The 26,415-nt window shown below is 37.0% G+C and overlaps 1 protein-coding gene across 7 annotated transcripts in view; it reads right to left on the reverse strand.

Moving 5' to 3' along the window:
* The window catches only part of DAZAP1 (DAZ associated protein 1), a 42,441-nt gene that overhangs the window by 7,869 nt on the left and 8,157 nt on the right, over positions 1-26,415 (reverse strand). For 4 of the 7 annotated variants that reach the window (XM_007489349.3, XM_007489347.3, XM_016432239.2 and 1 more), the window contains exons 2-10: positions 20,205-20,245; positions 19,023-19,189; positions 18,691-18,756; positions 15,475-15,585; positions 13,062-13,110; positions 8,107-8,189; positions 4,612-4,765; positions 2,455-2,484; positions 1,322-1,462 (exon numbers count right to left, since the gene is read on the reverse strand). In XM_007489349.3, the coding sequence (XP_007489411.1) occupies positions 1,322-1,462; positions 2,455-2,484; positions 4,612-4,765; positions 8,107-8,189; positions 13,062-13,110; positions 15,475-15,585; positions 18,691-18,756; positions 19,023-19,189; positions 20,205-20,245 (842 nt within the window). Of the gene's footprint in view, positions 1-1,321; positions 1,463-2,454; positions 2,485-4,611; positions 4,766-8,106; positions 8,190-13,061; positions 13,111-15,474; positions 15,589-18,690; positions 18,757-19,022; positions 19,190-20,204; positions 20,246-26,415 lie in introns of those variants that run through there. The other 3 variants (XM_007489350.3, XM_007489348.3, XM_056822242.1) reach the window with 2 other exon arrangements.

The following is a 26,415-nucleotide window of genomic DNA, read 5'->3' on the forward strand; positions in this document are numbered from 1 at the left end:
CTTTATCTCCAGCATCTATTCATGTGGAAACCCAGAAAAACCTCAAAGAATATGGTCCCACAACTCTTGTTCTAGGTCAAAGGGGGTGGTAAAATGTCAGTATATTAAAGAAAAATCAAAACATTAAAGAAAATCTCTGCTTCGGAGAAGATCTGAAACAAGAATTTTAATTATCTAACTCAGATAACAGTAGGTTAACAAAAAACAAAAGGTTAAAACTTCTGCTTTTCTTCATACTTAATACCTCAGTGCCCTACAGAACTATTCACAGCTATTCGTGGCTGGATAGCAATCCTGGTGATACAGGTCCTCATCACTGCACATGGCCTATAATCCAAATAAGCTTTCCTGGCACCACTCTCAAACTAATCTGTCTTTCACATCGATAGAATCATCTTTTTTTATACATAGATATGGTCATATCATTCCTCTTAAGAGCCTTCCTTTTTGATAACATTTTTAATTTTCCTTTTTTTGTCTAACATTTAGAGCCCTCCAGAAGTCAATGGCACCCTATTTTCCCCAGCTTTATCTTCCTTCCAGCCAAATAAGGCCACTTTGCATTTTCTCATCATCCATGCATATATTTTCATATATGCATGTATGTGTATGTGTGTGTATGTATATCTACACACACATAGATATAAATATATAATAGGGGGCAGCAGGGTAGCTCAGTGGATTGAGATCCAGGCCTAGAGACTGGAGGTCCTGGGTTCCATTCTGGCCTCAGACACTTCCCAGCTGTGTGACCCTGGGCAAGTCCCATTGACCCCCATTGCCTAGCCCTTACCACTCTTCTGCCTTGGAACCAATACATAGTATTGATTCTAAGAAGGAAGGTATGGTTTCAAAAAATAAAAATATAATATTTACATGTATTATATATAATATTAAAATGTTATTATATATAAAGTTCCTCAGGTCTCAAATGCTCTCCTTCCTCCTCTATTGCCTGTTAAAGTCCTACACAGCTTTAAATATCTATTTCCTTGAACTCAGCCCTCCCTGATTCCCAACCTCCCCCCCTTCAATTTGGAAATGACCTTCCCCTTAAGATCTTACACAACACCTACTCTGTCCCTTTGATGCTAGTCATTTTATGTTGCATTTTATTATTACTGGTATTGGTAAATTATTCCTTATCTTAGACTATAAACTCTTTCTTGGGCCTTATCTGGACTTCATTTAAGCACCAAGTTCAGCACTGAGGACATAATAGACATAACAAGTTAGCTTGTTTATATTATTCTCCCATAATCAGTTATTATGAAAGGCCTGAATCCAAACTTTTCCCCATCTGACCCCAAAGAAGACTTACTGAACTGAGGAGGGGTACCGTACCCCTGTGGGAAGCCTTGGGGAGGGGGAAACCCTCCTGGAGGCGTGGATACGATGTATGAGGTAAAAGGAGGAGGCGGAGGTGGAGCTCCCCTTCCTGCAGGAGGCGGTCCATACCCACCTGGAAAGCAAAGAAATAGCAAGTAAAAGGAGGGGCAAGGAGAAGGGAAGAAAGGTACCCAACTAGACCCATTTCCTACCTATATGGGCTTGAAATCCACCTTCTTTTACCTTTTTAGTCAGAGAAGGGGGATAGGACACTAGACTCGGAGGCAACTTAAAGATCTGGTCCCAACTTCACTGTCTGGGATTGTCTCTTCATTCCCCTTCTATAAAAATAACCCACTTCTTCAGGGTACTCAGCCAACTCAAAGGTCTTTCAACACAAAAAGTTTAAATCAGAAGACCTCAGCTCTAGTCAGGGTCCTGCTACTAGCTTGAGAGATAGTCTTATGCAAGTCACATAATTTCTCAGAACCTCAGTTTCCCAATCATACATTGAGCTCAAAGGTCCCTTCCTCCCAGCTAGAACATACTACCATTACAAGATACCAAGGGAACCCTCCTTGGACCTCATCTTACAATAGAGAGCAACAATACAGTGCTTTTTTCTCATGTAATATCACACAGTAGCTAGGCATATTAGTATTTTATTTCCACTATAAATTACACAAAGGTCTTAGGTTAACTACAATTATAAAGAGCTATACTTCCTCATTTTCAAATATACTCTTCTCAGACTTCCCAACAAAGTGTTCTTTTCTCATGTAATACTGTCCATTAGCATGATGGTATCTTATTCCTCTGCAAATGACATATTCTTATCTATCTGATGTCCTTTGCACATAGTAGGTGTTTAATAAATGCTTATTAATAAACCAACTGATTGTGAATTCTATATCTTTCCAACAAATCTGTAATGCTATAAAGCAGTTTTGACATTAATTTGAAAGCACAACTTCAAACTTCCTCTGCCGATATAAAGAGAATGGATAGCCTTCTCCCTCTGCCAACTTTTAAAACATGCTATTTGGGGAGCTGAATTTTCCAATAATTCTGTAACCTCCGTTTTTTTGGTTGTTTTTTTTGTTTTTGTTTTTAAAGGCTACTTACCAATAGCTTGCCCTGCTGGCACCCACATTCCTAAAGCAATGAAACAAACAAACAAAACAAAAAAGTGATTGGTGCTCCCCAGCCATGAAGTGAAAGTCATTTAAGTAATAAGTCCTAGAAGTCACTTTAGTGTCATGCAGAAACTGAATCAAGTAATCCCCAAATTCAATCTCAGCTCCAAACTAAAAAAATTATGTATCTAGGATTTAATTTTAAGTATGTCAAATATGCACTGATGAGGTCAAAGGGTTTTCCTTTTATTCATCACTCAGGAATTTCAGGAGTATTGGAACATAAGGAAGTACTACTGTATTCTGTAGAGGCTTTCAAAAACAGATCACAGAACATTCCCTTTCCCAGGACAAAGCTTCCTGTGTGGCTTGGACAACAGGGATAAGAATTTGCTATTCTCAGTCTAGATCTAAGAAGATGATTTAGGTGTCTACCTGGAAGCAACAAGAATACTCCAGTTATCACCAAAGGACAGATATTTATTTACCACAGACAGAAGGAGCCATCTTAAGGTTTGGAATGACAGGCAGAGAGATTTGGCAGAGAAAGTGTCAAACTCAGGTTCAAATTCTGCCTTTCCTAGTCACTAGCCCTATTTGACCTTCCAAAGCATCAATTTCCTCATTTATAAAATGAAGATAATACATACTGCTCTCCTCATTGCCTTGTTATGAAAGTAGAATTTTGGAGCTCTACATATTATTTATGTTATAAGTTTAAGTCAATAAATACTTATTCCAGAAACGCACTAAGAGCATGAATGCCATGTCCTCTTATTGTGTTTAATGTTAATAAAAACATCAAAGTCAAAGCTCTGTCTGCAGAGTTAATAACAGAAGAGAAAAAAGGAATTAGCTGGTTCCTTTGAGCAGAATCTAGAACAACTTCTTAAGAAATACTTGCATTTTCCCTCAGTGGGAAGTTTATCCTTGCATAAAATTTTTCCCTAGCTTTCTGTTTTCCTCTGAATCTTGGTTGCATTGGTTTTGTTTGTACAAACTTTTTCATTTAATAAAATAAAAAGTATCCATTTTACATTCTATAATGCTCTCAAGCTCTGGTTTAGTCATAAATTCTTCCCATATTGAAAGATCAGAAAGGTAAACTTTTCCACGTTTCCCTAATTTGCTTATGATAGCACCCTTTGGAAAGTTTATCCTACAGAAAAATGTGTTGTGAGAGTCTCCTTTAGCTGGCAGAACAAATGCTAACCTGGAGTCCAAATTTTGTAAAATGTTAACTGTGTCAGAAGAACTACTCAGAACAAAGATAAACCCTCTCTTATAATGCCTGAAAAACACAAAGGTGGCTTAAGACCATTCAGGGCCTTCTAGAGAGTAACAGCCTCTCATCCCAGCAATGTATACTGTCCACCCTACTATCTGACCTGCTAGATCACCTGGGAAGAAAACAGAAGGCAGCTTGGAAGAAAAAGATTTACTTTGGAAACAGAACTGGTGACTAGGTTTAAGTTAGACTGGAAGTGTTTTCACACCATGGGTTCTCGTCTACTCCCCACCCCCAGTCCTCCTTTAATCTACTCCATCTAATTGTAAATTTCCTTGTTGGGGTATAACACCAGGACCTGACCAAAGCTGTAGGTAAACAGAAAGAGTTTTAAGAATTACCTTGGTACAATCGCTTTGGCTCAAAATGACCATTTGGATTTGAGGAAATTTCTAAAGAATTTTTAAAAACCTAAAGAGGCTCAAAGATAGTTTCTAAGATTCAATCTGTCCACATTTCAGATTTCCATGAAGACTATTTCTGTTGTGTCTAAAAATAGGAATACTTCATTAAAGAATTCAAATGGGAAAAGGGGGAGGGAGGTTTAACAATATCACATGGATCTGCTCTTAAATCTCCCAATCAGGTTAATGGTGAGTACTCCTCTTCATGCCTGGAATTGAGGGCTCTATACCAGTTATGTCTAATTCAAATGAAATGGAATTGGGGATGACTGGGGGAGGGAGGGTGTCAGCCTATTGCCTGAGAAACCACAAATAACATCACCTATATTACATTACATTTTTATTTTGGGCGGTGGGCCACACAGTTTGACACCTCTACAATAAGCAGATAAGTCACCCTTAACTACTTAACTCCTTGTGTACCTTGATGGGGCTTAGATGAGGATGATAGTACCTTGTGGGCCATATCCCTGTTGCCAGGTAGGAGGAGGCTGACCTGCCCAACCATTGGCAGCATTTGGCATGAGCCTGCTTCCCCATTGGCTGGCACCTGGCTGTCCTGGGACTTGGCTTTTGCTATCTCGAGGTTCTGCACGTTTTACCTCCACCTAAACAAACAGAATACCAATTTAAGAAAGATTTTGTGGGTTAATACACCCCCCTTCCCTTTATACACACCCTTAGTTATGCTTACAACTACACTTAGCACCTTATGACTTAAATCTAAATACTTAATTATAAAACTTATTTAGGCCAGTAGATTGTTTTGTTTTCTTTTGCTTTTTTAATGTTTCTCAGGTACAATAGATGCAATTGTAAGACATAGCAAGTCCTACACATGAATATAAGTATTTAGAGCTAAGAGAGTCCTTAATTCTTATTTCCAATATGTTAAAAAGGTCATTGGCTTTCCTACTTTAAAGCAACAGTACCCTCTTTCAATAGTCTCTCACTTGAAAATGTGATCAGAAATCTTAAGTGTGGTCTTTTAAAAGACCATCCATTAATGTTCACTTTCAGATAAACCATCTTAGTGAGCAGGGTCACCTTCTTCCTTGGAAGGATCTTTCCTGAATGAGGGTACTAATGCTTTAAACCATTAATGACACTGGTTGTTGCATTTCGAAGCTAAGCTAAGCTATAAAAGCCCACCCAGTCTGCCTGCAATTTCAGCTCTGCTCATACCTGAGAAACACAAGTCTGGTTTTGTTTGGTTTGTTTATATTTTGTTTTGTTTTTAAACTTAGGTTTTAATTTTGTTTAAATGTCTAATGGAAGATAAAGACTTACCTTCCCCAGGCTAAGGCTTAAAGAATCTCAATTAACTCAAAATAATGTCAGAGGGAATGGATGTGATAAGAGAATCAATCTTACATTACATCTAACAAAAAAGTAAACAGACATGCAAATAAATGGACAGTGGAATCAGTAAGCAAAATCTTCATACTGTGTTAGGTCAGTAGCCCAGACCCCACTTGTTTGGGGATGCTCACTAAGCCACAACACTTTATTGTCAATAATAAAACTGAGTGGCTTGGGACTGCTGGGGAGAAAGGAACTTGACCTACTTCTGTGCTAAGCTGTACATCCAAAATCAAGCCCTCTCCTTCTAATTACACTTTCCCCAAACCAAAACCTCACCCTGAATCCAATTTTTAATTCAATGAATCTCTCCGCATTTGTGGTTTCAGAATTCTTTTTTATGATAAATTTTAATGGGGGCCAGTATACAAAGGAAACAAATCTGAATCTTCAATGGGCTTGGCTTTGCCAATAGGGCAGGCTGGCATTTTGTATTCAGCATTCTGTCTGCTTTGCCTTACAGGCCCAGCACAGGGACAAAGGTTTAGTACTCTCCGCCTTCTGCCGATGCCCCAAGGACATTATACATGATGGTAACAAAATCTCTGTGAGCTGAAAGGATCTGCTATATAGCAGAACCAAGGGACTTTTTCAAAGAACTCAAATTAATGAGCCTTCACACACTTTCCTTTAGGGGAATTTGGTTCCTGCTTACAAAGCAAAGTAGTCCTTGTAATTTAACATTTTTTACCCTTAATGATGGAACATATAGATGCAGAGTCACCCCAGCAATACATTTTTAATCACCAAATGGGACTTCAGGCATTTTTAAAGCTTAATATAGCCACTAAATAACCAATGGGAACGGGAAGGAAAGCATATCACTTGTCTAGATAGCTTGATTCTGACCAATGTGTAAATGAGAATTTGGAATGCTTTAGACTTTTAGCTTAAGAGCCAGATTCCTTAAGCAATATATATTTGCCCCTTTTCAGATCCCTATGCCTAATCTACACATTGAATGAAGTAACTTCAAAGTGTTATTTCAATCACATTTGGTATTAATGTTTTTCAAAAATTACTGTTTAACGTCAGCAGAGGGGCCTACTGGGATCCTACTAATAGATACTAGCTCAACTATTAATTCAGGGAAAACACTTTCTGCTCCATATATATAGATTACACTTTTTCCAAATTATAAATGTTCAATACCATGTCACAGTACCTTAAAATATTGAACGCAGACTCCTTTGAACTTGTGTTCATAATTGTCATGCATCCTTGCAATCTGTATGCTAATTTTAAACTTAAAAGCTTCAATGAATGTCAGTACAAGAAATGTTTTTTTCCTGTTTTAGGTAGGTTCAAATAGACTTCATTAAAACTTTGACAAATTCTAAACCACCTACATATAAATATAATCACACATAAACTGAACTGTATAGAGAAATTAAAAATTTTAACACCATTTTTTTTGGAGGGGGAGTAGTGGGTTGATAACATTAACTATTACCACCACCAAAATATTTTAACCATCAGCCAAAGAAATGTCTGTGAGACCTAGTCTCAATAAAGACAGAATAAATATTCTGCATTCAAACTATGTTAAAAAATAAAACAAAACATTTCATGGCTCTTAGTTATAACCAGATCAGAACCAGAGGAAAATGTGTGGTGCTGTTATTATTAAAATGGACTACACCCTAATGCACTAATAGGATTTTTAAAAAAAGTAGGACCAAACCCAACACAAATTCAAATCCTATGATATCTGGTACTAATAAGGAGTGCCATGTCCCCCACTATTCATTTTAGAGCTCCTTTTTGTAGAAACTGTAAGGATCCAAGTAAAATGAAGATTTGGGTACTGATTGTGCATAGATGCTCAAATAGGCTCATCTATAGATGTTCAGTGTTCACAGTGGAACATAGCAATCAAGGGGCTGGGGCTAAGGGGGGGCAGGCTTTCAACTTCCTATTTCTATCTTCACATAATGGCAACACAGTATGAAGATATAACAACCAGAGGTCACTTAACTGCATTGTGGTTAAATACTATAATAAAGTCTGTGGGTTTGTACTGAAGTTTCACAGTAAGTGACCCAATTTAAAAAAACCAATCCTTCATGATGTTTCATTATTGCTTTCCTCTTAAATTGTAACTTGGGATTCTTAAAGACTCATTTCTACTCACTGTATCAGGTCAAGTGCTATACAATTTGAATATGAAATCCACATCTGAAGGAGTGGTATCTTAAACCGAACCTTAGACAACACAGAGAGTTCACTGGAAGCCACACTGAAAACACAGACTCAGACTAAACACCTTTCCCTCCTGATAAATTCCCCACTCTTTCCTTTTTTGTTTTAGGCATTCCACGTCCAAAAGGAATTCTAAGAGAATGGTGCCACCTAGCCAAAGGGCAAGTTGTGCCAAAACTTCCTGAAGACCTTAAATCTAATAGAATGGCATCCTCCCTCTACTTTGTTTTTTGCCAAATGATCTACTTTACAAAGTCAGTCAATTTCTCTAACCTTACTCTTCCTATTAAAAACCCCATCAACTCTATGCTTATTTACCAGTGAAATCCCCAGTTGCCCAAGACTTGGTTTGGTCTTAAGGTAAAATAAAACTACAACTACACACTTTTTTGCCCATGATGTCGTGAAAATGCATGTTGACAGCCTGGTCCACTGATTGTTCGTCCTCGAAAGTAATAAATCCAAAACCTAGCCAACGACGAAGAGTGAATCAAGGTAGCAGGGTGTTGTGACACAAAACAGGATGATGAACAGTATTAGGGGCGGACCAAGGGTTCAAACAAGGGTTTCAGATAAGCCAGGTATGTTAACAAAGTTCAGAAAAAGTAGCAGCCACTTGAAAAAATAGCAAGGCATGGAGGCTACAAGGGAGCTGAGATTCTCAGCTAACCCAAAGGTTCTACATACTTGGGGAACAGCCTCAGATTTATATTGTTGGGAAAAACTGGTCATGGAACAAGGCAGCTCTCTCTTCTGAACAATCATCACAGGTTAGAATCTTAGTGGGAAATTTAAACTTTGCCCAAAGGAACTAGTCTAAAAGAAAAAGGCAAAAAACTATATAAATCCATTGTGATGAAAAGTAACTAGTTGGAATTAAAATAAAGAGGAAACCACCCTTAAGAGTTAGTAACCAAAATATATGGGAATATTTGGATCGTGAAATGATCAAAGATTGAAAGTCATCTTCTATACATCTATGGTTTCACCCTATCTCTTTACTGAATGTATGAGACTACACTTAGTTTGGTTTCTTTGGGGGTTTTTTTGTTTGTTTGTTTTTAAGGGACAGATCACTGAATTTAGAGCCAGAAGATCCCTGACTGACAATCTAATCTGCCCTGCTTCCCATCCTCATCCCAGGTCTTATAGGTAAAGGAAAAACCTACACAAGGTCACAAAGGTAATTAAATGGCAGAGTTGGGAGTTGAATCCAGATCTTCTGACTCCAAATCCAGTTTTCTTTCCATTTTAACCACTGCCTCCCAAACAAAAACCAAGTTCCCAACAAAGGATAAGAAATTAACATAAATTGTCTATTAACCATTTGCAAGGGATTCTGGACCTCAACAAAAGGAATATAAATGGGGTATGTGTACTATGAGTGTGTGTCTGCTTTTCTGAAACCCAAGATTCTCCCCCTTGGCTTGCATTTTGCTTTGCAGCTAGTGCTGACAGCAGCCATATATATATATATATATATTGCTCTAAAGCGTTAAACAGAAACACAGTATCTATAAACAGTTAGTGCCTCACTAAGCTTCCCCAACTGAGTTGGGGAAGCCCAAGGAGGCCTATCAAAGAAGGTTATATATAAAATACACAAAGATACAGGCCAAAATGGATTCCAGCAGGTCAAATTCTGCTGTCAGCAGCAAGAGCAAGAGGCATCATCAAAAATTTTAAAATTAAATAAAAATTAAATAAAAATAAAAACTTGAGCATTTCCCAAACACAAGAGTCTGGTGGTATAAACGAAGTTTGGTTGTTCTGTGATGAGAGCGACCATCCAATGGAAAGCAGCATTTCATCACAATGTATTTGTCTGTAGTGAACTGGAAAGCTTAGCAGCACTGCCAAGAAGACCCTCTCAAGTCTCTGCAGGGATCCTGGATCAGTTTAATATCACAAACTCCCCTCTAGATGCCAAGAGGAGAACAGAAGGGAGCACCCGCCACCTCCAGAGATGGTCCACTGACTCTGTTCACAAAAGAAAGACTGCGAGGAGACAGATGCCAAAGAACTTGGAAGAAAGATGAAATTCTCAAAGAATTCAGTTGGGCACCAAAAGGACCAAAGATAATAAGGCTATATACATATATATATATATTTTTTGCTTGTTTGCTTATGGATTCTTTTGGAGGGGGGAGAGAGAAGAGAGAATGGCAGGTGTACATTTATCAAAACACATCTCCTGCTAGCTGACGAAGCAGGAGAGTGAAAGCAGGAAAAACTTATTACTTGTCTGGAAAGTAGTTTAGAGGTACATTTAAGAAGGGGCTCAGGACAAACTCATGCCCTTGAGAATTGGTAGAATTTATGTGCAGTCAATAGCAAAGGTCTAAACACAGTGAAAGGGAAAGGCTGAAAATATAGATTACCAGGATCACTTCATAAATGGTGCCTCAAGTCCAGATTACTTCGGGGAATAAACAAAAGTGGATGAGGGGAAGCTGAGACTACAGTTACCTGGGATTTCAGGATATTTTTAACAAAATACCACTGGTAAGATAATAGGCATGAAAGGAATGGGGGAGAAGGCTGAGAAAGCTGAATTGACAAAGATTACCAGCAAAGTACAGTGGGAATGATTTTAGGATCAATTTGAAATACAAATTTTATATATATATATATATCTATATCAATCAGCAACATGACCATATAACTGAAGGGATGGAATCTGAGGTTCAAAACGATGAAGTAGCAAATACAAAGGAGGAAGGCAAAAGTTTTAACTGATATGCAAAGGACAAGGAAAACTGTGAGGTAACTGAAGAAGGTAATTCAGAGTAGAAACGAAGGTTAGATAACAAGGTTAGGAACCGGAAAAGGGAAAATACTCAAACAGCATTATACTATGAACAGTGAGACAGGGAAGTTCTAGCAGGAATAAATGCATCTACTGAATACAAACTACAGAAAATTTGTTTGTTTGTTTTAAATAGCAATAATGCATTACATGCAGAACATTGTGTACAAGTAGAGTTTTATCGTATCACAGAAATTCAGAAACAATGCAAAAGGTTAGAAAAATTAGAAGGTTCTTTCCTAGGGCACATTGTTCTTTCTAAGGAAGGGAGAACTTAACTTTCAAATCATTGTTTCTACCTTACTTTTTGGATGGGGACGGATACACACAGACGGGAACAGATGGACGAACACATGGGAACATGGGGACACAGGAATACACAGGCACACACACACAGGCACGCACACGCGCGCGCACACACACACACACACACACGAATACATACACACACACACAAGACACACTTCAGTTTAAAGATGTTATTAAGCTGGACAATTGGCTTCTGTATTGGGGAGGAGGAGGGAGTTCAAATGTCAGAGAACTGAAATGGATACCATGGACTTAGGTTATTTTAATTTTCCTATGGAAACTACCTACCTATTTATCCATAATCCAATATGTTCTCCAGTCATTTCTGGTACTGTTAATCAGTATTACAGAAGTCTCAAAACCCCTCGATCCCAACTCCTAGGCCCTGCTGCCTAACTCTACAGCTAATAGCCATCTAATCCATCCCACTTTTCCTTATTTGTTTCTTCAGGTCCCAATCAACCAGACATTAACTATGGGCTCCTTCTTCATCATGATCAGAAGGCAAGGATTACAAGAGTAAAAGGGACCTGAGGAGTGGATCTGAAAACAGTGAACTCACCTCACTCTTACTTGTATTTATCTTTTTTGCAAAGCTTTAAGTGGATGAGCTGGTCAGATAGAGAGCAGAACTTTAGATATCCCTTTTGCTAAGCTATTGCAAGATCAGGGTAAATATTCTGAACAAATATAAGTGATGTAGCAATATGGCTAAAAAATAGTATTTTCTCAAACTCCAGGAATGTTTTAACCAAATATATAGCTCCAATTCTTTTAAAATAAGAAGTGGCAAATTTCAGATTCTGGAGGCTCCTGGAACAGATTTTTCTAAAGAATGCATCTTTCAATAAGATTACATCACCAACGAAGAAGCTGAACAGAAAAATCTATTGAAACTTCGTTTACACCCCAATGCAGACAAAGCCCGTCCCTCCTCTGACTGTGGAACTGGCCTGTACCTGTGTGATATAATTTAACACCTAGAGAAGAGAAATCTAAAGAGATATCGTTAATCACAGTCAAACAATTCACAGAAAGAAAAGAAAAAAAAACTTACTTAACATTATTGTACTTTTACTATGAACACTTAAATACGTCTCTAAAGATGTATGTCTAAATTAAAAATAAAACTAAGACTTAACAGCTTAATAAATATGAAGTGAAGAATACATTACATAATAATGGAGTCAGAGGAGAAATGAAAGTTCAAATGGCAAACTATTCTCCAGCATGTATGGAACATGCTACAGGGAAGTTGGTGCAACTAAGCTTAATGCAATTATAAAATATTGCCTCAAATAAATATTCTGCAGATGGTAGATGAAGTGAATGACATGGCAGTTATTTCAGACAGACCAAAACTTACAGATTGGTTCACAAAGCCTGTCCAAAAGTGATCCACTAACCAAAAACAAGGTAGGTGTTTTGGGAAAGGGAAGGGGAGAGGAAAATGCTGTATGGGGGCAACAGTAACAATGACCACAACCCCACCCCCAAAATAAAAAAGTAAAAACCATGACACAGAAACTATGTCTTTGTCATCCCAACTCCATGAATCAATTTCAGAGGTGAGCTTGTGGGCTCAAGAAAGGGTTTTTTTGCACCAGCCTCATGTTAAACCGTTAGACTAGATAACCCTCTCAAATTGGGGGAGAAAAAAAAAAGAGCATGGAATGGATTTGTTTCCGTTTCAAGCAGATTATGTATACCAGGAGAGGTGGGAGGTGGGGGGGTAGGGGGTAGGGGTGGAAGAGGAATATGAACAGGTGGGTTGTAGGTAGGGAAAGAACCAGGCTGACAGCATGAAATCACACTTCCAAGTACGTTCATGTTGACTTCAAACAAGAGACAGGTCTTAAGCAAGATCAGTTCACCACAGTTAAAAATATCTACAAATCTTTCTACATACATTTAAAAACAGAAACCATGTTGAAATTCCTTTCAGTTTTTAAAACTTCAATTCAAAAGAACTAGCCAAAAAAAAGAAAAAAAGAAAAATGAAAAGAAAAAAGAATGCATAATGTCTGACCTTAAAAAGCACAAACACACGTAATGGATTTGTACATGAAAGACCTACATTTTTCATATTTGTCTCAAAAATCTTTGAGGCAATGTTTAAAAAAATCTAGCTAATTTTTTCTTTGGATGGTGTGAAATAGTTTGCCATCTGAGCAAAAGGAGAGGATGAAGAAGTTTCAAGGACAAACGAGATCAGCCTTTACCTCGAGGCCTCTGCTTCTCTGCGTCATAGATCATGACAACTTCAGTGACCTGAAAGAGAGAATGGAAATTCCACTGACTATGCTGAGTAGGAAAGGTGAGCTGGCTACAACAAGGCAACAGGCTAGGGCACAATCACATCAACAGAGTAGAAATACTTGGGACTACCTTAAAATTTCTCAATGAAAACACAAATCCAGAAAAAAATTACTATTTGGTGTTACTTGATCTTGAGAAGAGACAAAAAGTTCTGTACTACTTAGAAATGAGGGTGGTCTGAAGAACCATTATCCATCTCATAGGCCAACCCTGGAATACAGCGATTGTGCCATGTGAAGAAGCGTTCTGACACTGCGAGTGAATCTTAGAGGGGGGAATGCCCAATTCTCTGAGTCAAGCTGCATTTAAAAGTCCCTTTACATTCAAAGGCTCACTAGGCCAGCCAAGCCCTGATGGACTCTGAGCAGAGGAAGCAGCACAGCTTCCTTTGCTTGTTCTTTTAGTCTCACACTGCATTTCTCAACTTTTAAGTCTCTCTGATTAAAATGCAATGTACTAAATTGTGGGCTGCTTTGAGCAATCACAAAATCTGAGAGCAGGAGAAAACCTGTGAAATCATTTAGCTTGCCTTTTTGTTTTATAAATTAACAAAAATTAGATCTATGGAAGGGAAAAGTCAACAGAGTATAAGGATCCAATGTCCTTCATACTGTGAATTACCATTATAACTGTTTTAATGTAGAAAACCACTTCAAAATAGGGAAAAGATTAAAACAAGTTTTATGCTACTTAATAAAGTTTGGGGAGCCAATCTGAAGAGAGAAAATTTCTATATACATCATATATCTCCCTAGCAGGCTTGAGACTGTCATTATTGATCTTTGTCTCCAAGGTGATATAAGAATACTAAATGAATATTTAAGTTCATATAATTCACCTTTCCAAAGTGTTGTCTTAAGGCTTACAAGGCACTTTCTCACAACAATTCTGTGAGGGAATATAGTATAAGTATCTCCACTTTATACAAGCTTAAGAAAGTTAAGGAACCTGCCCAGAATCCAACAGTTATGAAGGATGCAAACCCAGGTCTCCTGAATCTGATCCTTATCAAATACTTGCTGAACCGAAAAGATCACCTTTAAGGCTAGAATTATTAGTTGCCAAGACTGTTTGTCATTTGACTGCAATGTATTGATTTACAAATGCAAGTCAATCTTCGAATCCTACAATCATGATAGAATGGGAATGACCTTGTGAGTTTGAGCCTTGTATTAGAAAAGCAAATCAACCAATATGAGTTTTGTCCCAACTTATTATGCTCTTCTAGAGTCCCAAACAAGCAATAAGATGGTTAAAAGGGAGGTAAGAAGCAAGGTTTTGCCTTCTTAGTTGTTAATGACTAACTCTTGGACCTAGCAAGTTTGCCATTCACAAAGAGACAGTCAGCCTTGAAGATGTTTTGAGTTATAAGGGACCTTGTAGATAATGCATGCAGCTCGAACTACTACCCTCTGCACTGAAGAATTAAATAGGTCTAAACTAAAAGGCAGATAAAAAAGGAAGTGCCCCAATAGAAATGACATTCCTATCCATTGGCACTGGTTGTTGTCACAACCAATACTGTATATAATTCATTCCACATAGTTCTGTGGCATAAAACAAACTCCAAATTATCTAAAATGTGCTATGGTTTAGGCTTGGCCTAAGAGCTTCTTTCCCTGATTAAAAAGGGGAGTTTGTATACCAAAGGCCAACTCCTGGAAGCCAAATGAATTTAATTTTTCTGAAAATGGGCACAGCACTGTCTAATGTTGTTAATTAGTTCTGCACAAACAAAATGTTAGGTAAAATGTTACCGGGTGTAGTTGGTGCTCTAATTAGACCATCTGTTTTGTATGTCAGGCAACCAGCCAAATGATATTACAAAGAGCTTTTGTGACATTACAGTAGCTGAGATAGGGGTATGCTTGTATCATCTACTACAGCAAAGTCATTACAATCAGACAAATCATTAAGAGTCTACAACCTTCATTTCCAAAAGCAGCTCACCTACTTGCACAATGCAAAAAGATAGAAACTTAGGGGTAAACTTGAACCATTAAAGCACTTACTGTTACCAGAGAGTCAAAACACTAAGAATGGTGCAAGGAACCCTGATACCATCCTGGTTTAATCATTTCAAGGTAAATAGGATGGAGGTATTAATATATGAGTGGAAAAAAAATTAAATGGGAAATATTTGAGCTAAGAGCTACTATCAACTAAAGATATGTCTGATTGTCCAAGATTACAAATATAACTATGTTTCTGTCTGTGGGCAAAGAGAGATTTAATCCTACCTTAATCCAATCAAAGCAACTACAATAAGGTGAAATGCCTTCTATAACAAGCCTGCTGTCATGATAAATGACTCACCACTCCAAATTTCTTGAAGTATTCCCTGAGCTCCGTCTCGCCGCAATTGTGAGGGATCCCACCAACAAAAATTTTATTTGATTTATTATTATCGCTCCTAGGACCTTTCTGCTGTATCAAGGAGGAGAAATTAGTTAGTTCATATTGGAAATTCTTCATAATTCTCTTACTTCGGCTATGTTAATACATAAAATTTTTTTCATTTGTATTATATACGCCCTAAGTAGTTTAGGATTCTAAATTACCAAATTTCTTTCCCTGCCAAATCATCTGGGCAAAGGGGATGCATGAATCCTTTCTACATCTCCAACAGGCCTTCTAGTCTTTACTTGAAGACTCCTAATAACAGAATAACATCTTTAGCAACGCTCCCTCTGAACTTTCAAACCCCATTTTCTACTAAATCAGATATTTTGTTCATCTCAAACAATTTCTTAACGTGAAAAGGAACACAAAAAAGTATGAATCAAATATACTAACTTGTAATTATGCAACAGGGCACAATAAGGTGTGTAATACAGTGTGTAATGATGCCACACCTTAAAGAGAAAGCTAGTCTACTGACAGCCCACCTGAGTAAGACAAAAGATTCAGCCACTTCAAGTATCACTCAATATCTTTTGTACAACCATACCCAAAAGTGCTTCACAGAAAGGAGATTTGAAAGTGGGACTAGAGATTGGCAAAGTAGTCTTGACCTTAGCTGTGCAATTATCAAGGCAAATACTCAGAAGGATTTAAAACATAATCTCCATCTAATGAGTTCGGAAAGTACCTTCTAACTCACCCTGCCAATCTATAATACAACTGCTGGTTGTTAATTGAACAATGACAAAATACACACAGAAACACAGACATAAAGAAACATACAGACCTTTAAAATTAGTTAGTCAAGGAAACCATACTTATATTTATTTCCCCCCAAATATAAAACTCCTTCTGCCTAGCTTAAGTTAAATTTTAAGTCTGAAATTTGGAATTATTACCATCATATTTATTTAGTTGGCTATAAATCAAAACTTATTTCTTTAATTACTACAGAAAATAATTAAGTTAAAATTTTATCTATCTGCTTATTATACAATCTAGAGGAAGGTCACCATACTGAGCCCATCTAATTTTTCTTGCTCTCCCAAAAGGGCAACCTAAGCTGCTTGCTTGTTTTCCATGAATGGTTTTGTTTTCATTCTTCTGCAGCAGAAGCCCAAGGAGATAGGTATCTAGTCTTTCTACTGTCTTACAGTTCTGCCTCTACAAAAAAGGTGCTGTTTAAATCAAAACTATGCGTACACCCTGTTTTCAACAGCAATAGCTTTTGACAAACAAGGCAAGCTAAGAATTCAATGACCACTGCTTATGAGCTATAACAGGTGAATTTATGTAACTCAACTGCATAAAGAGAAAGCAAAACCAGCCAGAACACTAAAGACTAATCTGGCAAAGAAAAATTTGATGTTAATCTTTAATTGGGGTCACGGGATCATAGGATTAAGGGACCGAAAGGAACTCCCATCAAAATCACCTAGTCCAACCCCTTCATTTAGATAGCATAGGTAGATAGAGAGCAGGATGGAGATCTGAACCACAGTTTAGGTCTGTAAATCCATTGCTCTTGCCATTACACCAAGCTGCCTCAGAACTGTTAGTATCCAAATTCAGGAACCTAACCCCCTGACTGCTCCATCAATGGTCTTGCCTTCCAAATTACAGCCAAAGCTTCATAAATAGATCAAGAAAAATACCTCTGTCATCCAAGGATTAGTTTAGCTAAGAACAAAGAGGTTCATCACCAAATGTTGGGCACAACTCATTAACATAAGGCATTAAAAGGTTCTTCAATGAAGAATGCTCAGATTAGAAAAATCATAGCTCTCTGAAATAGTAAAGAATCTCCTTACCAATTATGATACACTTTTTCATCAGTGATCTCAGAGCACCATGAATTCCAAAAAGCCCCTTTCCTACTATAGCTGTATATGTATTTATCTACCCCAATGATATGTAAGATCACCACAAGTACAGACTGGTTCATTCTTTGTATTTGTCTCCCTAGTGCCTCACACAGCCTGGCACAGAAAAAGTATTTAGTAACTACCTGCATATATAACCTCTATCAAATTACTTACCATCTCAAGAAGGAAAAGAATTTTTTAACTTAAAATGTCAGAAAATGAATGCTAAAAACCATTTTTAAGTGTAACTGGGGAAAAATAAATTGCTAAAGCATTAAACTACTTGGCTAATAGATTGATTCAATGTCCCCTAACAAGTTCAGTCTTTGTACTTCTGGTGATGGAAAAATTAGTGCCTTTACCTCACCTATGAGACAGCTAATGCAGGCAAGAATCGGTATTCTCATTTTATAGCTATGAAAACAGACACAGATCAAATGACTTGTCCAATTATTTAAGGTGAAACCAAGACTCAATATTACATCTTTTCATTCCTGGCACCATTTCTCCTTCTATATGATCACAAAATCTGCTACTACTACGAAATACATTTCAAAAATGTCACAATCAAGAAAGGGTCAATAGTAAGGACAGATGGGCTTACTAGAGATAACCTATAGGCCTAAGCCAACTGAACTATCCTCAATACTATCATCTTTATAAAGTTTAAAAAGTAGTATTATCCTAGAGAACTCAAGACATTCTTTCACCTATTTCCCAATGTCCCTAAGAACTTTACCGGTTTCTTGGTCAATATAATGAAGTCACTGAACAGTTAAAATAACTTTCCAAGAAATTAAATCGTTAGTGGGACAGAAGTCCCAGTACAATTCTCATTAAACTTTGATGACTTCTATCCTAAAATAAAGGCAAGTGGAAGTTTTCAGGATGAAAAAAAAAAGTGTCAAGCTGGATAGGTGTGTAACAAGGTAAAACTGAAATCAATTCCCAGAAAGAAAAACTTTAAATGTCTCTGGATATATTTTTAATTACTCAAACATCAAATTGTTACTGTCATCATTCATTCATTAACACCAAATTTTGCATGTATAACTTGAACTGGATTACTTCCTCTAGATTCTTCAAGATCTACCAATTAATTTATTCCTACTTCGGGAGCACACCTACCCCAGCTTCCTGGTCCATATCCACCCTTTCTTTTCTTGTATTATCTCTGGCTGCATTCTCTCCAAACTCTTCTTTCTAGATTTACCAAATACATCTGTACTCCCTGCCTCCCCTTCCCCACCTTCATTTCCCTTACCCATCCTTCCTTTGGTCGAGTTCTCTCTGGCTGCATTCCCCGAGGTGTGCATGGCTTTGGGTCAATCTGTAGGAAGTTTCAAACCAGCTAGTTGTGAATATGCAGACTACTTTCTCTACAAAACAAGATGTTAGCAACAGCAGCCAGTGGCAAATTATCACAACCTCATTGGGTCAATTTACCATATATCACTATTACAATTACTGATGTGAGAACTAAACTTTTTTTTTTTTGCTCAATCCCAATTGTAAGAGAAATAACTTTAGCATAAAAAATAGTTTCCCCTAATAGAATTAACCCTAAGGAATAATTCAAACAAAAAAGAAACTTACATTGCGGCCATCTAATGTATGTGGTCGGCTGGCCAGCACTGTTCCCACACAATTGGGATCTTTAAATTTGACAAACCCAAAGCCTCGAGACTGGTTGGTTGTTTTATCTTTCATGATAACACAGTCTACAACTTCTCCATATTGGGAAAAGTAGCTGCGCAGTGTTTCTAGTCAGAAAGTGAAAACAAAAACACACACACACACAAAAATACAGTGTTAAGCATTTATTCTCAAAGGTTACCTATAGCTTAGTCTTCTATAGCTAAACAACCTGAATTCTTGCATAACATCTATAACCACATAGTTATTTAGAATTCCTATGGGTTGAAAAGGACAGGAAGAATGACTTAGGGCATTCAGGAAATTAATGTGAAGGGAAATAGTTAACAACTCAACTTGTCTGAATAATTGATCAGTGACTAGAACACTATCTGCAACTCTATGGTTATTAAGGTAAAGGTGGTATTAAAGGATTATTTTATATTTCACATAACCATTAATTAATTAATCAATTAATTAATAATTGTGCTGCCTTAAAAACATACTATGGCCTTTTAAAATACTAGGTATGGTGGTTGGTTATGGCATCTAGGTGGCTGAGTAGATTGAGAGCCAGGTCCTAGGCTCAACTCTGGCCTCAGACACATCCTAACTATGACCCTGGGCAAGTCACTTAACCCCCATTGCCTAGCCCTTACTGCTCTTCTGCCTTAGAACCAATAAACAGTATTGATTCTAAGATGGTAAGTAAGGGTTTAAAAAAAACAAAAGCTAGGAACATGAAGTCCACACAATCCCACTGTATCTTTGCTATGAAAATGAAATGACAGTGTCAATGAACATATTGTATTATTGTCATTCCCCTATCCCCAACCATAACTGTACTTTTAAGGTATCTAGTTCTTTAAATCACTAAGGATATGGTTTAAAAGTGGGGGAGCCCCCCCCCACAACGACAGCTGGGTAGCTCAGTGGATTGAAAGCCAGGAGTATGTGAGGTCCTGGGTTTAAATCTGACCAGCTGCGTGACCGTAGGCAAGTCACTTAACCCTCATTGCCTATACCATACCACTCTTCTGTCTTGGAACCAATACAGAAGGTAAGAGTTTAAAAGAAAAAAGAATCCAAGAAACAGAAGTAATAATATGATTAGAAGTCAAAGCTATAAAATTTGTGACCTACCTTGCGTTGTGCTCCAGTCAAGGCCACCCACAAAGAGCTTTCTGTAATTCACAAAATAAAACAATATGGTTAAAATCTACAATCTCTATTTGTAATTAAATAAACCTAATTAAAACATTTCTACTGTTATAGTATGTATACAAACAACTTATTTTGTGTGCTATCTCTATGCAAAGAAACTTCAATAAATATTAATAAACATCTATGGTAAGAGCACTGGGCTGGGTGGGTATTATTTCTCAAAACAAAAGTTGTATAAGGCAATTCATGAAAATCAGTGAAAAGAATGCTGTATTTGGAAAGAGGAGAAACTAGGAGAAACTGGGCTAAAATACTAGCTATGCCACCTACGTGACCTTTGGCAAGACACTTTACTTGTGTAAAACTGGTTTCTACATTTGTAGAATATAGGGGGACAGGAATGATTCTGGTCTCTAAGGGCCATTTCCTCTTTACATCTAAGATTTTTTCCAAAAAAATTTCAAAATGGCTAGTGCAGTCATAGTAAATCTCAACCCATGCCATTCATAAACGTAATATTCGTATTTGCATGACAATGTGTTTACAAAACACTTTCCACAGAAATGTGTGAAATTTAAAAGTACAAAGATTATTACATTCATTTTAGAGATAAGCAAACAAGGCTGAGAAGTTAAATGACTTGAGGAGGATCACCTGAGTGCAAATCCTTCCTTTAATAATGCTTCTTACATGAATGAGACAGGCAGTCTTATGGACCTAAGTTTCCTTATCCTTAAAATGAGGAGACTGAGCTAGTTTAATCCTGAGGTCCTTCCCAGCTCTAAATCTAGGATCCTATGATCCAGTTGGTCCTTGAAACCACCAAGTTCTCCTGACTACAAGTTCTGTACTTTCTCCACCAAACTAATATTCTACTATATTGGTGACTCAGTATAATTGTTCTTGAGGTACTTGGTTTTCACTCAATAAATGTATTAGTTTGAATAATGCACCTCCAAGGAGGCCAGACCCCTAAAATGGGATTTCTTTACAAGAAAAAAGTCTACACTGAAAAAGAACAATTATACATCAGTCAGATTCTATACATAGCAGATTAGGTTAAAGTACTACCTTCCTACATTTGTACCAACACTAATTCTGCGGCCTTGAATAAATGACAACTCTTCTAGGCTTCAGTATCTTTATCTAAAAAAGCCTGCCAATCTCCAGAAGACTATTGTAAGAATTAAAAATATAAAAATTTTAAGTGTTCTGTAAACTATTAACAAATTATATGGAGCAGCTAGGTAGCACAATGGATTAAAATACCAGGTTTAGAATCTGTAGGACCTTGGTTTCATATTGGGCCTCAGGCACCTCCTGACTGAGTGACCCTAATTGCCTAGCCCTTGTTTTGTTTGTTTGTTTGTTTTCAAGAAAACTACTAATGTATTATAAATTAAAGTCCCCACCTTAATCAGAGCTCCCCAAAGAGACTATCTTTCAAGATACCTACAACATTAAGGTGCTCATTAACAACTGATAATAAGTACTATATATTCTTTTCCTTGAAAATAAGGGCAATCCAATAGATAATATGAGATCAGTGGAGAATACTAGAAGTTAATGTGTGAGAATTATATGATGATAATAGCTCACTTCTAGATTAGTAGATGAAAAGACACTTGGAAAGTTTTAAGCATCAGTGCTCCATCAGCAATGATGGAGACCATTAAAGAAACTTTAATAAACAGGTATTTTGCCTAATGTGGAAGTTCACTAACATCTTGCCTGATTAAAGATCTTTCAAGATAACTGCCGACCCCATTAACTCTACTCAATCTTATTACTGTACAGGGCCTAATAAACTGGCAGGCTGCAATTAAGAGAAATCCCTTTGCAAAAATGAGTGGAATAGCACAATTTTCAGGTGCTCTTTTCTACTGCAGTTTACACTTTCTCACTCTCTAAGGAGAAGTATTTAAAGCTGGCATGTGAGAAACAATCCTACTGCTGTTAATACTGATGCCTAGTACTGTTTAATATTACATTCAATGAAGGATAAAGTGACATGGATATTAGAACATTTCACATGACAAGGTCTCCTTCCATGTTCCAATTGTGAAGCCAAAGGTTTCTGAGGAAAACATATGGGCCAAGAATTCATAATGCTGCTCCAATTCAGACCTCATTAACTTAAAAATCACCAAACTCCTATCCATACCATTTCTAAATTAGGCCAAAGAGAATGCTGAGCTAACAATTACTTTCTCCCCATTTGCCAATTACCCAAAAGATGGCATCTATTTCCAGGAAGGGTATCCATTTGTCTTCCAGCTCCCCACAGTAGACTGCTGTGACACCATTTAAGCAAAAGCCATTTATACTATAATCATGGGATCCTCTATGTGGAGCTTTGAAACCTAGACTATTTTATTCAGAAATTACAGAGGGAAAAAAAAGTTTGCATGATTTCAAAAAAGGGCTTAAAGAGCTGTTTCCCAGGGACAGATGCTTTAAAGTATATTCAAAACACCTCAATTTACTTAGAGGAATACCAACTTCTATTATTACATCCAACAAAAACAGTAACCTAATAAGCAGGTGCTCTTCACAAGCAATATATTCCTTTACATACTAACAGAACAAGTTCAACCAGTTAATGCTCAAACCATCATCATCTAAATTTTAAAATTTAGGTGCCAGCGCAATGTCAAAATTAAATTTTTGTTCCAATCCTTTAGTGAATAAGTCCTATCATGTCCTGTATTCAAAATCCAAACAGTACTCTGTTTAAACAAATAAATATGATCATTTTAAAGTTATCAAAATTATTTTGTAAACTTGTTCTAAGACTTTCCATTCTTAAGAATAAGGAGCTTTTGACCTACTAAAAACAGTAACTTACATATAATGTAATATTTTATAGTTTACATAGCATTTTTCTCACTATTGTTTCCAGAGAGCATTATTATCTCACTATCTGCTCAAGAGGATGAAACAAAGCCTCAATTATAGATCTTTTCTCTTCAAGTTCAGTGTTCCTCCATCTCATTTACCCTTGTGTTTTGGTGCACTACAAAATAATACTTTGGGGAAATATTTCTAAACCTAAAGAGATCCTCTCAACATAAGGTAACTAGAAAGGCCCTTACAATTTCAGATAACCTACTCATTTCACAGAAGAAAAGATCAAAGCCAAGAAAATTCAAGAAGTGACTTATCCAAGATCACACACAAATATCAAGCCTGGGTCTTGAATCCAGGTCTCTTGACTCTAAATCCAGTGCTTTCTATTTCACTGGCCTACTGTCACAGTTTTTATAAGATGTAGTTGACTACCACAGCAACAAAACCACTTCTAGAACTGAGAGATAGAAATCTGGATTGCATGCCAAAATCAAAGTATTCAGTATTAAAAGATCCTACTAAATTTTATCAGCTCATTAAGGAAACAGTAATTGCCTTTACACGAATAAAACGCACTGTGTAATAAGTTTAGTTATTTGAAAAACAATGGCTTCACATGATACTAGTATAAAGCTTTCAAGTGGAAGTTTAAAATTGGACTACATAGATTAGGGGATTACCAAAGGGTACAATGCACACTTCTTCCCTATCACTGACTTTGGCCTAGATGAAAGTCATTCATTATTACCTGAGGAGGGCTCCTTTGAAGTCTAAAGCTAAGTCAGTTAGTGATCTCGACACAAAAGAATCACAAAAACCACCAAGAAAATTTGCCCTTTTCAGTTCTCTGCAACCTTCTTTTCACTCAGAGATTAAATCTGAAGTTTGAATTCCCTACTACTATATAGTGCCAGCTTGGTGGCACTCAATCTGATTATTTCACATAATCCAACTAATTTGGTATTTTACCACACTAAATACTTTCATATAAACATTACCTACTTGATCTTCCAAATTACCTTGTAAGATAATATAAGCATTACACCCATTTTACAGATGGGGACATTGAGGCTGTGATTTGCCCAAAGTGATGAGGTCACAGGTAAAACAAGTCATCAAAGCCAGGTTCAAAGACTTTCTATTACATCAGTGCATAGCTCCATTAGTTGAAATTCAGCCCTTTTCTGATATGTGAAGTTAGATTCAGATTATCAGGGGATTTGCATTGGCAGGGTATATTTTCAGAGAACCACACAGGCTATATGGAACACCAAACAGTACATCTCTCATTAAAGCACATCTAGAGTTGTATTATTTTCTAGCAATGACAAAATTACTAAATTGATGAGTGGCTATCAGTGTTTCTGATCTGACATAATGATTATTTCAATGCTGCAGTAATAGCAATCACTGTAGTAAGAGAGCAATTACCTTCCTATCTCCATAGAGCCCAGCATAGTGTTCTGTACATAAGCATTTTTAAAAATGTTGAATTGAGCTGAATATTCAAACTACTAAGAATCCGACAGGAGGTAAATAGTCTTTATTTGAACCTAGGCCAATCAGAAAAAGACTTGTGTTCAAATTATGACTACATCACCCAAGAAGGAGTTCCCAGACACACAGAAAGTTCAGTTTGGAGCCAATATCCTCTTCTATAAAATGGAAACAATAATTCCTGCCCAGCCACATAGGTATTTGATGTTCAAATGAAAGGATGTAAAAAGAAAACCTTTTCAAAAACTGTTAAGTCCAAGAGAAAACCTGAAAAAGCTGAGTTCATCACCAGTTCTCAGTCATGTGAGTTCCATCTGTACCAAGCACAAATAAGTCTTTGTGGGGCACCTGGATGGTGGAGAAGATAAGAGTGAATACTAGGTTTAGGGTCAAGAAGACATGAGTTCAAATCTAGCCTCAGAAATTTACTTAGCCGTGTGACCTTTAACTTAGTCACTGAACATATTTGCCTCCATTTCCTCAACTGTAAAATAGGGATAATAGTTAACACCTAACTTGGAGGACCAAATGTGATAATATCTGTAGTGCTTAGCACAGCCCCTGCCACATAGTAGGCACACTATAAATATTGCTCCCTTTCTTCCCCTAAGATTTTTGTCTGTTTTGTTCTAACCCAGTAAGTAAATGTGTTAGCTAATTAACCAGCTATTACTTAACACTACAGCATCTGACTGGAACACCAAAAAGATGACAGGATTAAGATATTTGAAAAAAGGGATATTATGAAATGGCAAATATTGGAAGAGCTTTAGAAAGGCAGGAACACTAATGTGCTACAGGTGGAATTTTGAATCAGTTCAACCATTCTGAGAAACAATAAATGAAAAACCACTAGTATATGCAAACTCTTAAACCCAGCACTACTATTACCAGGCATATGAATATAAGGAAATATTAATGTGCTTCAAGAAATTACAAATATGAAAAATTTAGAGAAACAGAAAACCAAATTTCTAACCAACAGAAAGCAGAAGCACTTGAACAATGTACAAAATGAACATCATTAAAGGGAAACACTGACAGAAAACTTAAAGAGGACAGAAAAATAAGAATATCTCCCTCTCCTTGACAAGAGGTGGCATACTGCAAAGAGGTATATTTTTGTCAAATATGGCCATCACTGAAAAAGAAGTCTGACAATCTGAAGACTATTTTTTGATTCAGATGATCAGAAATTCATGATGTTTCCAATTTAAGGAATCCCAGAGTTGGAGAGACCCAAATTCATAAAATGTCAGCATTAGAAGAGACCTTAGAAATCATCTAGCCATTTTACAGATGAATATAAGAAATACCTCTGAGGGAAAGTAGCTTCCCAAGTAGTATAGTGAGAAAGCAAGAATTAGAACTCACATCCAAGTCCATTTCTTGCTTTTCCATACAACCATTAGAGATGGTCAAGACCAACCTGAAGCTGGAATTCACTAATAATCTGAGGACTCGTTTCTGCTGAACCCCAATGACTCAATCCCAAAATAAAAAATTCCAGTTCCACTAACTATTTCACATTCCAAATTCACACTAGGTAGGAGAATAAATAGGTTACTATGCAGGTAAAAAAAAGGCTGCTATTATTTAACAGGAAGAGCCCAATATATAGTCTGAGGCATGATCAACATGTCTATGACCCTTAAGCATTTTTAGATCTACCTTGTCAAATGAATAAAATCAAGAGTATTCCATTTGAAAACCAGTTTGTTTGTTTGTTTGTTTGTTTGTTTGTTTTTTAAACCTATAAAGGGGGCAGCTGGGTAGCTCAGTGGATTAAGAACCAGGCCTGGAGACAGGAGGTCCTAGGTTCAAATCTAGCCTCAGCCACTTC

Source organism: Monodelphis domestica, chromosome 3, assembly GCF_027887165.1.
Source record: "Monodelphis domestica isolate mMonDom1 chromosome 3, mMonDom1.pri, whole genome shotgun sequence".
In the NCBI taxonomy this organism is placed as follows: Eukaryota; Metazoa; Chordata; class Mammalia; order Didelphimorphia; family Didelphidae; genus Monodelphis; species Monodelphis domestica.